The 18,310-nt window shown below is 43.8% G+C and overlaps 1 protein-coding gene across 1 annotated transcript in view; it reads left to right on the top strand.

Annotated features, from left to right (window-relative positions):
• The first annotated feature begins 6,875 nt into the window (after window positions 1–6,875).
• Window positions 6,876–18,310, top strand: part of eml4 (EMAP like 4) — a 41,569-nt gene continuing 30,134 nt past the window's right edge. Inside the window, 1 exon segment of the mRNA XM_078288594.1 lies at window positions 6,876–7,208. Coding sequence (XP_078144720.1) covers window positions 7,184–7,208 — 25 coding nt within the window. The 5' untranslated portion in view covers window positions 6,876–7,183.

The raw sequence follows: 18,310 nt of genomic DNA, 5'->3' as shown, positions 1-18,310 counted from the left end.
GATAAACTGGTCTACACACCCTCCTTCTTCCTCGTCTTCTTCTTCTTCTTCTTCTTCTTCTTCTGCTGTTGCTTCTGCTTCTTCTTCTTCTTCTTTAGTTTTGAGGCAGTTGACATCCAACTGAAAGGTGTTTGCCGCCACCTGCTGGGCTGCAGTGTGGGTAGAGACTGGAGGATCTGGTCTTAGCGGCTTTCCCCTGCAACAGATTCTGCATCTTTCAGTCCGTCCTTCTCATTCTAATACTGATTACAGTGCAGTAACATGCTCTACTGTCTCTACTGTCTCCATAACTTGATATTCATCACACCTCCCTGTATTATGTGTATATATATATACACATGTTGTATATAATGTGAGTTTTATATAATGTGAGTTTGAACCACTGTGACCTCTGGATATTGTACAGATTCTTCTTTTCTCTCTGCGATCATCATCATTTCTGTCCATATAAAAGCTGTAGCTCCTCATTTATAAGATAAGACAAGATAAGATAAGATAAGATAAGATATCACTTTATGAATTCCCTTGGGGAAATTCAGGTGCCACAGCAGCAACTGGCAGAACAGTACCAGGGAAAAATAAGTACAGAAGATAATAAAGAGAAAAGGTAATAAGATAAAAAATATATATATATAAATATAAACAGAACATATATATAAATATAAAACTATAGCTAGAGACAGTGCAGGGGGCTAGGGGCTAGGGTCCAGGTCCAAGTTATTGTGCGGGGTGTGTGTGTGTGGGGAGGGGGGGGGGGGAGGGAGAGGGTCTTTCCCCTCATCCTCCTCTCTCTCTCCAGACTGTCCAGTTTCAGTCCAACAACAGAGCTGGCTTTCCTCACCAGCTTGTTCAGTCTCTTTGTTTCCCCTGCCTTGATGCCGCCTCCCCAGCACACCACAGTAGTGTGATTAATAGTGTGATCATGTTCTATCGATAGATCATATTCTATCAATAGATCATATTCTATCGCTCCATAGTCAAGCACTGATCATACTACTGCAGTGTAAACTATTTTTAATGCTGACCTTTCAGACCCATTACACTCCTATCAGACTCATTACATTCATCATTCTCTTGCATTTCTCATCTATCTTCTCAGTAGTTTTGCTGTTGGTCTCGTGTCAAAACAAACACCCAAGAATCTGAATGACTCAACTCTCCATATAATGTTAGTACTGATTCCTTGGGTCTGAGTCTTTGGAGTCCTTCCTTAAAGATCGCTCTCCCAATTCTAAACCCTCCACTTCCTGTATTCTCTCTTTGGTTGAGCTAGTTCTGACCTATAACTATTTTATGTTCCAGAATAATTTCTTCCTCCAGAGGAAAGGAACAGCAACGGGCTCCAACATGGCTCCTTCATATGCTGGCCTCTTTGTTGGCTATTTGGAACAGACTCAGATCTTTAACCCAGTGACAAATGTGTTTCTACCAAATATCTTATTGTGAAAGAGATACATTGATATCCTCTGTCACGGAATTCAGTTTGCATTTCTGTCAAGTTACAATTGAAATCGGCAGGCATTTTACAGATTCTTTTGACTCTGCAAGGCTGGCTATATGGTAGACTGTTTTTGAGAGGGAGGGGATGACAGCTATCAGCCCTCAGCAGACTGTTTTGGTCAGTAGGTTTCTTGTATAAGTCAGTGTAAAGGACATTATCAGCTTCACAGATGATGGCCAGATCAAGAAAGCTAATTTTATTGGTATTGTGGTGCATTGTAAATTTTAGATGTTCAGAGCACGTGTTCACAAAAGAGAAAAATGCATTTAGTTGATCCAAAGTGCCACGGAAAAGTAAGAAGATGATACTCTGATAAGCAAATCCATAGTGCCACTGAGAAAATACAAAACAAACCAAGATCTGAGTTGTTTCAAAGAAGAGTAAAGAACAAAAAACATTCTGTGACGTTTACCACTCGATATTCAAAATGTAATGAACAGTTCAAGAATGTGATTTACAAACACTGGCATGTTCTTAAGTCTGACAGATCCATTTCTAATGTGTTTTCAGATCCTCCATTGATAGTGTTTTCCTGTGGTTCAAATCTTAAAGATAGACTTGTCAACTCTGATTTGTCCTCTCTTGTTGAATCCTCCAAATGAAGACTGGCGCCACTTCCTCATGGTAATTATAAATGCAATGCCTGTGCACAATGCAACAGTATTTATAAATGCCATCATTTTAAACATCCTCATTCCGGTAAGAAGATGCAAATTAAAGGAATTATTTCATGTTCCACTAGGGGTGTCATCTATTTGATTACATGTCCCTGTGGTAAAGCCTATGTAGGAAAAACAAAACGGTAACTGAAAGCACGTATAGCTGAACACCGCAGCACAATCAGATGTAAGAATATGACCTATCCTATCACTGCTCACTTTGTTCAAGCTAATCATCCTGTTTCTTCTCTCCGCTACATAGGATTTGAAAAGGTAACGCTACCCAGACGAGGGGCAACTTGGATACTCTACTATTGAGGCGAGAGGCAGCCTGGATCCACCACCTCAAGACCCTCGCTCCTCTCGGCCTCAATGTAGACTTTGACCTCAAACCTTTTTTGTAAAGTTGTAAATATATTTTGCGTGTTCTTTTTGTATTGAGAACATTGTCTATTACTGATGGTATATGGAGGGCCTCTTGATGAGCCCCCTTTCTTTCTATGTGTGGTTTCTCCGCCATTGGATCATGTATTTAGTACTTTCTATATTGCTATGTATTTCTATTGCTTTCTATATCGTTAATGCTCAAGTGGCCACTCTAATGTTCATGCTGAGGTTTTTGGATGATATCTCTGTGTTTTATTTCTATGTCTAGTGCTCTCCATTCATTTGAGTGTGAATGTTTGCACCTGTGTGCTAATGATTATTGATGCTGTCCTGTGTGTATATAAGAGAGTCAACAGAGACAGTCTTGTTCATACCCTGACAAAGACAGGTTTCTGTCGAAACATTGGTTTTTACACAATAAAGAATTCTGCATCGGAGCTATGGGAGTGCGGCTACAACTTTTTACTTAGAATTTCTGTTCCTTTGAGCCAGCACCCCTCTAATATTGGTGTGCGTTTCAACCAACTTTTCAAAGTACTGATTCCTCCCCTCCTTCTTCTTCCTAGTAAAACTGACTGCTTTTGTCTTTTCAACAGACAATCTAAATCCCCATTGAACAGTCGTCTCTCTATTGTATTGATCGATTGAATGGTATATTTCTACATGTTTTCCATAAAGCTCCATCATCAGCAAATAATGACCTGCCTATGTCACTGAGTAACTAAGAAAATGTCGTTGATCATTACTGAAAACAACAATGGACTTATTACACATTATCTACAACAGAACGTACTGACATTGCCCTTCCCACTCTCAGCCTTACTGCTCTTTAGTCTAAAAAGTCCTTAATCCAGTTAAAAGCTCGTCCTCCTGATCCCACTGCATTCAGTTTAGTCATGAGGTCGTCCTTCCACATCATATCAGATGCTTTAATATCCAGAAAAACTGCTGCAACAGCTTCCTTGTTTACTTGTGTTTTTCAGTCTCTAAACAAACAACTGGGTCCATCGTCCCGCCCCCCTTCCTACCACTCTGATTGGGTGACATCTGTCCCCTACTCCCCAAAATATAAGTCAGCCTCTCTGTTACCATTCTCTCCTTTATCTCACAGATGTGTGACGTAAGTCTGTAACTTGAAGGTTTGATGGGATCCTTTCCTGGTTTTCTTATCGGTGCTACAGTTGCTTCTTTCCATTTTTATGGTAGTTTCTCTTCTTACCAAACTTTATTATACAACTCAAGCAACTTATTTAGTTCTTCATCACCCAAGTGTCTAATCATAATATAACACAATTCATCATTTCCAGGACATGTCATTCCTGTTCTTGCAATTCTTCTACTTGTTGTTCTCCTTCTCCTTCTCCTTCTCCTTCTCCTTCTTCTTCTTCTTCTTCATAATGGCAGGAGTTCTTCATCCACCTTCTGCAGACTGGAGTTAAAAACCTTTCTAGCAGTATTACATTTACAGCAACTTGTTTGATTAACAGCTTCAAGTGTTTTGATCAAGAAACGTGATTATTGAATCCTGCTGCTTATCCAAGTCTCAGCCTGGTAATCTCACTCTCATTACAGCCGAACTCTGACTCTTACACTCCCTCTGCCTGGCTGGAACAATCAACCAGCTGATGGATACACGAATGCAGATGAAAGAAGGATGTTTTTTCTGGACACAGCGCAGGATCCAACATGACACCAAGTTTACAGATGAAAACAGTGGAGCCGTCTGCTGAGGAGAAGTCATGGTGGATTGGATGAAAGATTTGGGCCAATGATGATGATTTCTGATTTGTCACAGTTCAGTTTGAGTTTTTTATTTCCATGACATAGTTGGATAGGGTGGACAATGCAGTATTTATTATTAGGAAAATATCAGGGCCAATTGATTCAAGGAAACGTCTTTTAGAAACCTAATGGGTAGAATATACAAGGAGTAGCAGACAGGGAAGAGTTGATAGCTGTGATGATGAGCGGAATAATAATCATTTAAAGCTTTACAAATAAAAGAAATGTCAAATTGATTCAAAGAGCAATGGGAAACAATATAACAGCAGCAGAGTAAGTTTAAATACAAGTGTAAAACTATTATATCATTGATTTGTAACAGAAACTCAAATCCCTAAAGCTGCATAAAATTAGATTTTTATACGATACAATATGATGCAATACAATCACTGTTATGCTGACGTCCCTCAACTCTACCTCTCCTCCCCCCCCTCAGATATACAAATTGATGGCCACATCTCTGAATGTCTTAAAGACATCAGTGCTTGGAAGTCTGTGCACCACCTCAAGCTCAATCTTGACAAGACTCTTTCTCCCAGGGAAAGATTGCCCTCTTACAGACCTCCATGACTATGACAACACCACCCTGTTGCCCTCTCAGACCGCCAAGAACCTCGGGGTGATCCTGGACCACCAGCTGTCCTGCTCTGCCTACATTGCAGCGACAACCCGCTCCTGTAGGTTCTCTCTCTACAACATCCGCAAAATTTGCCCGTTCCTTGCGAGGGAAGCGGCACAACTCCTGGTCCAGGCTCTTGTCATCTCCCGCCCGGACTCCTGCAGCCTCTTCTGGCCAGGCGACCCTCTGCCATCAGACCTTTACAGCGTATTCAGAACAGTGCAGCCCGTCTGGTGTTCAACCAACCAAAACTCTCTCATGTCACTCTCCTCTTCCGGTCGCTTCACTGGCTTCCCATCTCTGCATGCATCAAATTCAAGACACTGGTCCTCGCCTACAGAGCAGTATATCAGACTGCCCCTCCCTAGCTGCAGTCTCTGGTCAGGTTCAGACTCCGCCTCGTTCCCTCCGCTCCTCCACCCTTGCAGGTCGCCTCGCCCCTCCATCACTATGTGGCTCAGAAGTCGTTCATCCCGGTCGCGACTCTTCTCATCCCTGGTGGAACGAGCTCCGCCCCCTTCTGTCAGAATGGCTGAATCACTAACCCTGCTTCAAATTGCCCCCCCGGGATAAATAAAGTATATTTGAATTTGAATTTGAACTTGTATCTCCATTTTATTGTTTATTTTGCAATTGTGTTTCTTGTTTCATACTTGTTTTTTACTTGTTTAGTTATTTATTGCTGTCTCTTTTGGGGACAACTTGTATTGTCTGGACTTTCTTGTGGTTCGGCACACACTTTTATGTAAAGTTCCATCTGTTTTTAGTTGTATCTCTGTTTTTTTTTCTAGTTGTATCTGTTTATCTCTTGTATTACCTTTTATTCCTATTTTTTATTATTTTTATTATTCAACTGTATTTTATTTAATTGTGGTACTTTTATATCATTGTTTCTTTGGGTTTTGTTGTATGTAAAGCACTGCTAGATTAGCCCATTAGGAGAAGATCCAAGCCAGAAGGCGTCAGGTGAACGATGAAGCCAACTGGTGTAAAGTTGACATTCCTGGATTGGCAGTACTTCTGTGTGGCAACAGGCTCCATTGCCAGACTAGGGTTAGGGTTAGATGTGGTTCCATGCAGAACCACATCAGAAGCACATCAGAACCAAATCAGAACCACATCAGCTAGTTGTTCTCAGTAGTTCTGGTCTCGGACGTGACACACTTCTCTAAAGGTTTGGTTCAGGTTTGGCCAACATGGTGTCCATCTTAACAACCTGACAGAGAGAGAGAGAGAGAGAGAGAGAGAGAGAGAGAGAGGTTTTGAACAGGTGTCTGACTCCATGTCCTCCATGTCAGTTTTCAGCTCCTCTCTTCACCTGAGTGTCACAACTTTTGGCCTCAATCTGATGAAGCAGCCTCCTTGTGCACCAATTCAAACTGCTGCAAATCCAAAACAAAAAACAAAACAAAACAGATTCTCTTAAGAAAACAACTTGATAGAGGTGCAAGTTATTTCCAAGCCATTTTAGCCAAAACCCTGTTTCGAGATCACAGAGAAAATAAAACTAAAAATATAAATTGAAGTCCAGGTGTTGTTTGGTTTTAATTGCATACTGTGCATAACAAGATCATGTTCAGTCTGTCCAGCCGAAGCGCTGCAACACTTTATTCATTTTACAACTAAATAATTATCCTGTCTGGCCGCTTGGTGGCGCTGCGTCCAAACCTGAGAAACACTGAAACCTGAACCGTCTGCAGCTCTCAGACTGCCTGTCTGTCTTGCTGACTGCCTGTGTGTGTGTGTGTGTGTGTGTGTGTGTGTGTGTGTGTGTGTGTGTGTGTGTATGTATGTGTGTGCCAACCTGTCTTTCTCTCTGCCTGTTTACCTGCCTGTCTGTCTGCCTGTCTGTCTGTCGGGGGGAAGCGCTCCGTGCCAAAACAGGCGGAGTCGGAAACGCGAAAGCAGCGTCCTGCCTGTCTGTCGCTCCGCGCGGAGGAACAGCGGAGTGTCGGTGTGTGTTGTAGTGAGAGAGAGTGTGTGTTGGACAGGAGTGTGTTGCAGGAGTGTGTTTTAGCGCTGTGTAACAGAGGAAAGGAGCGGATCTTTGGCCTCCACCGCGCTGGGAGCAGCAGTCACAGCCGGCGGGATATAGTCAAGCTCGGCTTGGAAATCCTCCTCCTCCCGGTCTGGAAAAACCCGGACGGAGGCCCACATTCTCCAAGACCTCCTCCAAGACCTCAAGACCTCCTGAAAGCCGCAGGAAGACGGCAGGAGTGTTTTTCTCTCCCAGAAATGGACGGATTCGCCGGCAGTTTAGGTGAGTGACACATTATAAAAGTAGATGCGGGTCCAGGCCGTTGTAACCTGCCAATTCACAGGAATGGTAATGTGTGCTATCTCCCTGTAGCTTCTATACACGTGTCACTGCTGTATTTATGAAAATGAACAGGGCCAACATTGCACCGCCCTCTGGTTTTCACACCGGCGGCTACAGGGTGAGAAAACCGCGCACTTCATACGAGCGCCTGTTTTATTCTCTCTGTTGGTTTAACAGCAAATACCGCAGTAGGCTTCGGTAGGCTGCTGCAGGCGGAGTGTGAAGAACAGGCTCGGCCGATCAGTCGGTGTGTTTCTGATCCTTCTGCTCAGTCTGGACTCTGATCTGCAGGAACAAAGACTTGGTGCTGCAGCAGACTCAGGAAATGATTTATTTATCCAGTCTGCTGCCAGTATGCCGCCTTTTGGCCTATCAGAGCCTCAGAGGATGTCTCAATAAGGTGTGTGTGTGTGTGTGTGTGTGTGTGTGTGTCAGGAAGTAGACGTGTTGGTTCCTGGTGGCTTGCAGTATAAACAGATGTCATTATTAGCTGAATGATATCAGGAGTCCATTTAGAGCTGGCGTTAAAAGGGTGCAGATAGCAGATCCATACAGATAACCTAACACACTAACACAGCATGAACACGACTAAACTAACAAATTTACTGTTGGATACAAAAATCACTTTTTATCCTAGTTGTAAATGCCCAAATATGGAAATTCCTGTCAAAAGGTTTTCAGATGTTTTTTTTCTGATATAGATTCTACTGTGATTCATTGTTCCGTATAGATTATTCTGTAATTCACTGGTCCATATAGATCATTCTACTGTAATACAGATATTGTAGTGTTGTTGTAGTGTAGTATTGTTGTACAGTAGAGAGTAGAGAAATCTTTATTGTCTCCAGTGGGGCAATTTGGTTCACAGCAAGCAGTTGCAATACACCAAAAACATCAAGGGAACATAACCACATATTACAAACACAGACATTATCACACAATATACATTTATCCAACAAAAAGCTGTAGGCCTACATCCTACCCCCAAGTAGGAAAGCAGGGAACAGGCCCTTGTTGTAGTGTAGTGTTATTGTAGGTTAGGTGTGGTGTAGTAGTACTTTTTTTTCCATGCCAAGAAGGGGGGGGGGGTGTAACTCAACTCATCCACCACTGGTGCCGTGCATCATCACGGCAGCCAGTTTTGCGCCAGAACGCTCACCACACATCAGCTATCTCAGTGGAGAGTAGAGGACTGAAAGAGCCAATTAGGTAACGAGGGATGATTAGGTGGCCATGATGGAAGGAAGGCCTGTTTTTTGGGGGGAATTTTGCCAGGGCACCGGGGTTACACCCCTACTCTTGTGATAAGTGCCGATGGGATCTTTATTGACCACAGAGTCAGGACCTCGGTTTAACGTCTCATCCGAAGGACGGTGCTCACTCACAGGACAGAGTCCCTGTCTCTGCCCTGGGGCATTGGGGATATTATTCATGAGACCAGAGGGAAGAGCACCTCCTACTGGTCCTCCAACACCACATCCAGCACCACGTGGTCTCCCATCCAAGGACTAACCACAGCCAGACCTGCTTAGCTTCCCAGACAAGCTAGCGATGTGATGCAGGAGCTATGGTGCTGGTGCAGGAGCTATGGTGCTGCACCAGCACCATAGCTCCAACTGAGTGGACTGATAACGTTAATATGAACTTTTTAACTCTGACTCTGCATGTTTGCTCACTCAATCCTCAAAGGCTTAAATTGTCTCACTTGGTAGGTAAACTGCTGTTAGAACCAGTGTTTCTTGGTGCTGCTGCCGAAACATCGCAGACAGAGCGAGAGAAGCACACAGACACACTGCTGCCTATAGTGTTTCTATAATCATTCAGTCATTTCCTATAATAACTGCTGCCTATAGTGTTTCTATAATCATTCAGTCATTTCCTATAATAACTGCTGCCTATAGTGTTTCTATAATCATTCAGTCATTTGGGTTAGGGTTAGTAATCGTGAGTATCTGAATAATCGTGCTACAGAACAACCGCCAATCTTCTGTTAATAGGTTGCTTTTACTCTTTGATCTGATTGGCTCAAATTATGACAGGTCCGGTACAGGGGGGTCGTATTAGTCTCAGCCGGTCTTAACACCGTGCTGTAAACCTGGCAGTGCGTTGTGTTTCCAAAATAATTTACCGGCCAACTGGCTGGTGACCCAATTTTATTTTTCCGCCAAACCCCAAATTTACCCACATTTGGCGCTTGGCGGGTGTTAATTTTGGACCTTGGTTGGTTCCCAGGCTCAGGACCAGACATCACTGGCTTAGAGGGAATGTTGGCAGCTACCATTAACTGCTAACTACTAACCACGACTAACCACTGCGAACAACTACTAAGTAGTAGTAAGTGAGGGATCAGTCTAAACCAATGGAATATGAGTCAGGGAGAGAAAGACAATTTTATTTGATGGGAGGGTGAGGAGGGGCGGGATTGTTTAAAATTCTGATGGGTTTTATTGGTTAGAAATGTATATTTACGCCTACTAGTGCAGCATGAGGTCACCATGAAAGCTAGTCTGTTTTCCAGGAATCTAATGATTTGATAATGGGTTGCTAACTGAGTGACAGACTGATTAGTTACTGATTAGATACTGACTAGTTAACTGACTGGGTTACTGAATGACTGGTGGTGATGTGCAGTGCCTGGGGTAGTTTAAGCAGTGTCAGAGGTAGTTGAAGCAGTGACTGGGGTAGTTTAAGCAGTGCCTGGGGTAGTTGAAGCAGTGCCTGGGGTAGTTGAAGCAGTGTCAGAGGTAGTTGAAGCAGTGACTGGGGTAGTTTAAGCAGTGTCAGAGGTAGTTTAAGCAGTGTCAGAGGTAGTTGAAGCAGTGCCTGGGGTAGTTTAAGCAGTGTCAAAGGTAGTTGAAGCAGTGCCTGGGGTAGTTGAAGCAGTGTCAGAGGTAGTTGAAGCAGTGTCAGAGGTAGTTGAAGCAGTGCCTGGGGTAGTTTAAGCAGTGTCAGAGGTAGTTGAAGCAGTGACTGGGGTAGTTGAAGCAGTGTCAGAGGTAGTTGAAGCAGTGCCTGGGGTAGTTTAAGCAGTGTCAGAGGTAGTTTAAGCAGTGTCAGAGGTAGTTGAAGCAGTGCCTGGGGTAGTTTAAGCAGTGTCAGAGGTAGTTGAAGCAGTGCCTGGGGTAGTTTAAGCAGTGTCAGAGGTAGTTGAAGCAGTGCCTGGGGTAGTTTAAGCAGTGTCAGAGGTAGTTTAAGCAGTGCCTGGGGTAGTTTAACAGGACCTTGTAGAGCTGGATTTGCCCGCCAGTGCCGTTCCGCATCCAATCAGCACTTTCACTGTCAAACTGAGAGTAAAAATAGACCCACCCCCATACACACATACACACACACATGCAACACACGCACGTACACACACACACACACACACACACTCTGTTTTGGAGAGGGTTATGGTTATAGATATGATGGTCAGAATGTATTTCATGCATTTCAGTCTTTTAAGTAGAGCTTCCTCATTTCCTGCTGTCTATATGTAGATATGTATAGAGTCTATATGTATAGGGTCTATATGCAGACTAATATGTATAGAGTCTATATGTATAGAGTCTATATGTATAGGGTCTATATGCAGAGTGATATGTATAGAGTCTATATGTATAGGGTCTATATGCAGACTGATATGTATAGAGTCTATATGTATAGGGTCTATATGCAGACTGATATGTATAGAGTCTATATGTGTAGAGTCTATATGTATAGAGTCTATATGTGTAGAGTCTATATGCAGACTGATATGTATAGTCTATATGCAGACTGATATGTATAGAGTCTATATGTGTAGAGTCTATATGCAGACTGACAGACAGATCACAGAACATAGCATAGACTGGTCGCACCACAGACCTGCTGACACACTAACCTACAGACACACAGACAGACAGAGAAACAGACGGAGAGACAGAGACAGATACAGACAGAGAGAGAGAGACAGAGAGAGGGCGAGACAGACAAAGAGAGAGAGAGAAATAGAAGAGGGGAATGAAGAATGTGCTGGAACTCTTCCCAGAGCTCACTGCAAAGAATGGGGGTTTGTGTGTGTGTGTGTGTGTGTGTGTGTGTGTTGGACTGAGTGTGTTGTAAAGCTGTGTGTGTTTTATATGTGTGAATATATGTATATGTGTGTGAGAGAGAGAGGCTGTTTGAGTAAAATATATGGAATTCCCTCGTTGTTTGAGTCAGCTGAACTGAATTAGAGAAACACTATCTTTGTGTGTGTGTGTGTGTGTGTGTGTGTGTGTGTGTGTGTGGGGGGGGGGGGGGGTGGAGAGAGAGACCTGTCTAATAGTTTGACCAGAATGACCAGAGTTAGCTCCGCCCACTGCTGGGTGTCCGCAAATCTTCAGCAGCACACACAGACACACAGACACAGACACAGACACAGACACACACACACACACACACACACACACACACACAAAACTCTGTTTTTCTACTAACTTCCTTAACTTTGCCTGATGAAAAGTGGTGTGTGTGTGTGTGTGTGTGTGTGTGTGTGTATGTGTGTGTGTGTGTGTTGGGTCAGTATGTTGCATTATGGGAGCAGTGTTTGTTTCAGGCTGTTACTGGTTTACTACTCCCTCTGCTGCAGGCTGTTACTGGTTTACTGCTCCTCCCTCTGCTGCAGGCTGTTACTGGTTTACTGCTCCTCCCTCTGCTGCAGGCTGTTACTGGTTTACTGCTCCTCCCTCTGCTGCAGGCTGTTACTGGTTTACTGCTCCTCCCTCTGCTGCAGGCTGTTCCTGGTTTACTGCTCCTCCCTCTGCTGCAGGCTGTTACTGGTTTACTACTCCCTCTGCTGCAGGCTGTTACTGGTTTACTACTCCTCCCTCTGCTGCAGGCTGTTACTGGTTTACTGCTCCTCCCTCTGCTGCAGGCTGTTACTGGTTTACTGCTCCTCCCTCTGGTGTGTACATGTTCAGCGGGAATATTCAGTAAACTACTTGAAGTTCAGGAATTAGTCACTGAAATGAAAAATTATTTTGTTGCCTTTTCAGCTCATTGTTTCACACCAAACACCTATTTGACAATTTATACCAAAAAAATGACAGAATTTATTTTGTTTGTATCTCAGTCCTTCCTGGAAAACAGAGTATCTTTAATGGTGACATCATGCTGCACCATAAAACTCCAACCAATAAAACGTCACAGATTTTTTAACAGCCCCGCCCCTCTGCCCTTCCCATCAAATAAAACTGCCTTTCTCTCTCTAACTGATCACCCATTGGTTTACATTTTTGAATGATCCCTCCCACATTATGCCCCGCCCCCAACATCCTGTTTTAATAGGAAATGCATAAAATGAAGGAAGCAAGATCCTGTCAAGAAGCTGTTTCATTGTGAGTTTAAGAAGCGTTAGCTAGCTAACTGGCTAACGTGCTTCGTCATGCCCATAACAAATCAGCCAAGAGGGGGAGGGGCCAACAGAGGGGGGAGGGACTAACAGAGAGGGGGGGCAACAGTGAGTGGGAGGGGCCAACAGAGAGCCGCCAGCCGGACTGAACTGACCTGAAGGCTGTTGGTCCAGAAGGGACTGAACACTAGAGGATGTTTTGGTTTATTATTTATGTTTTTATATACAGAGGAAGTCTGATTTGTGCTATGTTCATACTTTGGAGAGCATGATGGCTTTATGAAAATACACACACACACACACACACACACACACAGTCTGTCTGTCTGTCTGTCTGTCTGTCTGTCTGTCTGTCTGTAGCGCTTTGGGGGGTGAAAAGTGCCAAAAATAAGGAGAGGCTAGTTAATGAATAGGACAAGCTCTCACCAATGTCTGCCTGATGCGTGTGTGATGCGTGTGTGACCTCTGTGTGATGCGTGTGTGATGTCTGTCTGGCTAATTTGTTTTTCATTGTCCAAGCTCAAAGTGCTGGGAACCCTCATTGTTTTTGTTGGGATTATTATGCTTCTTATTATTCTTCCATAAAACAATCTGCAGCTCTGAAACTACAAGAGCTGCAGCTCCCAGACTTGGCAGATGGTTCACAGTCTCACCCACTACTCAAAAAACATTACAGCACTCGACCTGATGGTTGTGCTGTAACAACCCACTTTATGATTTGATCTATAACTCCTGAACTGAAAAAATTAGGCAGACAGACACGCATCACACAGCGATCACACAGTTGGTGACAGCTGCTCCAGAAGTACACACAACTCAGGCACACCTCACACACGCATCACACACACCTCACACAATGCAACTTTGTGTGAGGTGTGTGTAATTTTGGAGCGGCTGTCACCTACTGTGTGACCTCTGTGTGAGGTGTGTGTGTGTGTGTGTGTGTGTGTGTGTATGTGTGTATTTTTTTGTTTTTTTGTTTAAAACAGTTTGACTTTACTGTTTTGATTGTAGGATTGTCTATTTAGTTGTTTTGTTTTGAATAATGTAAAAGAAAAAAAAAATCTATTTGGTTGACATTTTTTATACTTTGTTTTATTGTGTCCATTCTTTTCATTGTAGCCACAATTCAATTATACTTAAGTGACACAATACGTTTTTGTGCAAAAATATAATATTTAGGATGAATAGGATAAATAAAATGACAGATATGGCCTAAATTATTAGTTTGGCAGCAAAAACAGATATGAAATTCATCAGGAATTTAGGCTTTGTCATTTAAACAAAACTGAGGGTGAGAAAACCCATTCAGAATATTGCCATACTGTTAAATTTTGGTGTGCACAGATGGTTACATAACACTATTACTGTCATGGCAACTATGTGTTAAAAAAAGAAAAGTTAGGCAGGCAGACACACATCACACACGCATCACACACGCATCACACACGCATCACACACGCATCAGGCAGACATTGGTGAGAGCTTGTCCTATTCATTAACCTGCCTCTCCTCATTTTTGGCACTTTTCACCCCCCACAGACCCAGACTGACTGATTGACTAGGAACTTGCATCTGTTAAGGCCCTGACACACCAATGTCGGGCCGTCGGTAAGCGTCGGTGTCCCTAGTTTTTGCGGTGTGTCCCGCACCGTCGGCACTAGTCGGACCCTGTCGGCGTCTTTTCGGCCGATTGAGCGTGTCGAATCGGCGTCGGAGCCGTCGGTGAGAGAGATCACTCTGATTGGTAGTTCGTGTTTTGCCTCTGGATGATTGGACCGATAAATTCCTTCAACATGTGGAACTGAACAGGAAAGAGCCGAGCAAAATTTTTAAAATCGGAGGTTTCATTTATCTCCAGCTCTCGACAGGTTCGGGAAAGCCCCTCGAGCCTGTCGCTGGAGTATTCATGATTTCACCCATTTAGTGCGGTTTCTCCTTATTTTTCGCCTCCGCCTCTTCCTTTCTTCTTCCACAACCAAAAGACCAAGGGCTGACAACGCCAGTGCCATTTGCAGCTTCTTATCAGACATATGGTTATTTCCCCTCACGCAGGCGCAGAACGTACGTGCTAGTTGGCCGTCGGCTGTAGTCTTTGCGGTGTGTTCAAGTGCAACTTTTTGGACCAGACGCAGGCGAGGTGAGGCGGCGCAACAGTCGGCCTTCGTCGCCGCTGGTTCTTTGATGTTGGTTTGGTGTGTCAGGGCCTTTAGTGTGTGTCTGTGTGTGTGTCTGTGTGTGTGTGTCTGTCTGTCTGTGTGTGTGTGTGTGTTTGTGTGTGTCTGTGTGTGTGTGTGTGTGTCTCTGTGTGTGTGTCTGTGTGTGTGTCTGTGTGTGTGTCTGTCTGTCTGTGTGTGTGTGTGTGTTTGTGTGTGTGTGTGTGTGTGTGTCTGTGTGTGTGTGTGTGTGTCTGTCTGTCTGTGTGTGTGTCTGTCTGTGTGTGTGTGTGTGTGTGTTTGTGTGTGTGTGTGTGTGTGTGTGTGTGTGTGTGTGTGTGTCTGTGTGTGTGTGTGTGTGTGTCTCTGTGTGTGTGTGTCTGTGTGTGTGTCTGTGTGTGTGTGTCTGTCTGTGTGTGTGTATGTGTGTTTGTACTCTCAGACTTCCTTATTAGTCTTCCTGCTGGAACCTTTATTATCCTCCATTAAGGATGATCATGAACTTTAATCAACTGCCTAAACACACACACACACACACACACACACACACTTAAATTATTTATTTATGTCCACATAAATACAAGCATACAAAGGACATAAACATTATGAATGCAGTCAGATATTAGGAGTCGGTCAGTTGCATTAGTGCCTAATACACACAGGATGATAATGTGTCCCGTGTTCCCCTGTGTTCTCCTGAAGACGCGCTCTGATTGGACAGAGGTCCCAGAGAAGACGCGCTCTGATTGGACAGCGTTAGTGCTGTCAGCCTCCTTGGTGTCTGTCCGCCGGTCCAGACGAGTCGTGTCAGGTGGTTTAGGCTCTGCGGTTCGACCGGCTGCGATGACGCAATTCAACAAGTCGTTAACCGTTACGGTTAATCGTCTTCATACATAACAAACAATATATCGATCAGCAATTTTTCGTGAACATCCCTAATATGTATGTATATACACTCATTGGCCACTTCATTAGGTACACCTTACTAATACTGGGTAGGTATCAGCTTTCAGCTCAGTGTCAACCGGCTACCAAAGTGACATCTGCCTGCAGGTTGGACGTGTTGCATTCTGGGATGCTTTTCTGCTCGCCACAGTTGTAAAGAGGTTATCTGAGTTACTGTTGCCTTTCTATCAGCTCGAACCAGTCTGGCCGTTCTCCTCTGACCTCTGACCTCTGCCATCAACAAGGCGTTTTCTCCCAGAGAACTGCCGCTCACTGGATATTTTCTCTTTTTCGGACCGTTCTCTGTAAACCCTGGAGATGGTTGTGTGTGAAAATCCCAGCAGATCAGCAGTTTCTGAATTACTCAAACCAGCCCGTCTGGCACCAACAACCATGCCACGTTCAAAGTCACTTAAATCGCCTTTCTTCCCCGTTCTGATGCTTGGTTTGAACTTCAGCAGATCGTCTTGACCGTGTCTACATGCCTAAATGCATTGAGTTGCTGCCACGTGATTGGCTGATTAGATATTTGTGTTAACAAGCAGTTGAACAGATGTACCTAATGAAGTGGCCAGAGAGTGTATATGTAGTCTAGACCAGTGGTTCTTAACATGGGGTCAGGGGACCACCAGGGGTCCTTGAGGGGGTCCCCAACAAATTGATGAATTATTAAACTTCAGCATTATTTCATTTACAAGAGTTAACACAGTTAGAGAATGTAGAAGAAAGATGATCAGTTTCTCTGTTATCTCTCTACCTGCAATACAGACAGTCATGGAGTTCTGGACAAAATCATCTGACAATAAAAATATTCTCAGATTTGGGTCTGTGGCTCTAATGTGGACTAAATTAGGGTCCTGGATAAGAAAAAGGTTGAGAATCACAGGTGTAGACACAGATACGCGCACACACACACACACACACACACACACACACACTGATGTTTGGTATTCTCGTGGCCAGCGGCCAGCAGCGTGTGGCGCTCCTGCAGCTGGAAATGGGGCGGGATCAGGAGGAATACATTATCATGTCACGACCAATCAAATCACCTCTTCCTTCCCTTTAAAAGCAGGAGAGAGAAGTCTGAAGATCCTCCAACAGTAAACTGATGTGTTTGTCTCTCTCTCTCTCTCTCTCTCTCTCTCTCTCTCTCTCTGTGATGTGTGTGTGTGTGGGAGCAGCAGAATATCCAGCACCTTAAAGCTCCACATCATGTAAACAGGACTCCCTCTCCTCTGTGATGATAAAGGAGTTGGATGTGTATCTAAACATGGTGAAAGTATCAAAACTAAATCCACACAATCCATATTAGAAAAGCGAGCCTCTAAACGAGCCGTTTGGACTTCCGTAACTTTGCGGCGTCACAAAGGTTCGCTCATTATCATTTCTGTAAGAAATAATAGACTAACAAAGTGTTTTTTTCAAAGCGGTCGAGCGGTCGTCATCGTTTATTACCGGAGAGTTTTCCCTACCTGTAGCCGCCGGGCCGCGGCGTCTCACGTTTCGCTCTCGAAACGGTTAGCCGATCGGAACGGAGGGTCGTTAATATTAATGAGCCTTAAAGACACGGAGACAGAAACGGCCTGTTCTTGGTAAGGCTCAGAGAGATGCTGGAAAATGAACGTGGAGAAATGGATTGAGAGTGTTTTTGGTTCATGACACCACACACACAGCTTTGAATGGACAGAAAGACACTAAATAAAACTCTGGAGAATATGGAGCTTTAAATGAAATCAGAGTGGGAGGAGAAAACACATTTGGTTCCTCTGATGTTCTGTCTGAGGAGAACCGTTCAGTGATATGAGGTTCTGATGTTCTGATAATAACTTTATTTATATAGCACTTTCTTAACAGTGATGTGAGGTGAAGAGCCAAACAGAAGTCAACACAGTTAGTTAATGCTTCAGCCTTTGCTTTGCTTTTCCTTTTATATTTGCTGGTTGTAACAGATCCATGTTGTGTACTATATAGTATTGTGTACCATGTAGTGCTATAGTACAGTCTGTTGTATTACAGTATTGCAATACTATGTATATTATTGTAGAAGTGTCAGTAGTATTGCAGTATTGTAGTACTGTGTGTGTGTGTGTGTGTGTGTTCGCTGAGTCCTGCCAGGCTAATTGGAAACAGAGCTGGTAGGAATGTGAGGGGGGGGGCTGAAAAAGGGCAGGAATAGACACACACACACACACACACACACACACACACTGCCTTGGCTCGGTGGCGCGTCACGTTCAGGTCTCTTCAGTTTTCCTTCAGTGTTTGTGTTGTTCCGTTTCGAGCGTCAACAGGCTGCAGGTCTCATTTAAATATTTGAATCTTCCTCCTTGTTTCAGAAGGAAACTGAACTCCTGGTTCTTTTTATATTCAGATTCCAGACCAGCTGGTTCTTTTTATATTCAGATTCCAGACCAGCTGGTTCTTTTTATATTCAGATTCCAGACCAGCTGCGGAGCGATGCTCAGTCGGTCGTCTGTTTCAGTCGGGAAACTGAAAGAGATCATATAATATATTGATTTTGTGTATAGATACGAGTTGCTTCACAGACACCAGCGTGTCTGGACCTCTGTACTGTACAAGTACTACAGAAA

The sequence above is a fragment of the Centroberyx gerrardi genome, chromosome 15, assembly GCF_048128805.1.
Source record: "Centroberyx gerrardi isolate f3 chromosome 15, fCenGer3.hap1.cur.20231027, whole genome shotgun sequence".
Taxonomy (NCBI): Eukaryota; Metazoa; Chordata; class Actinopteri; order Beryciformes; family Berycidae; genus Centroberyx; species Centroberyx gerrardi.
The sequence above is the reverse complement of the archived record's forward strand: the minus strand, read 5'-3'. Positions and strand labels throughout refer to the sequence as shown.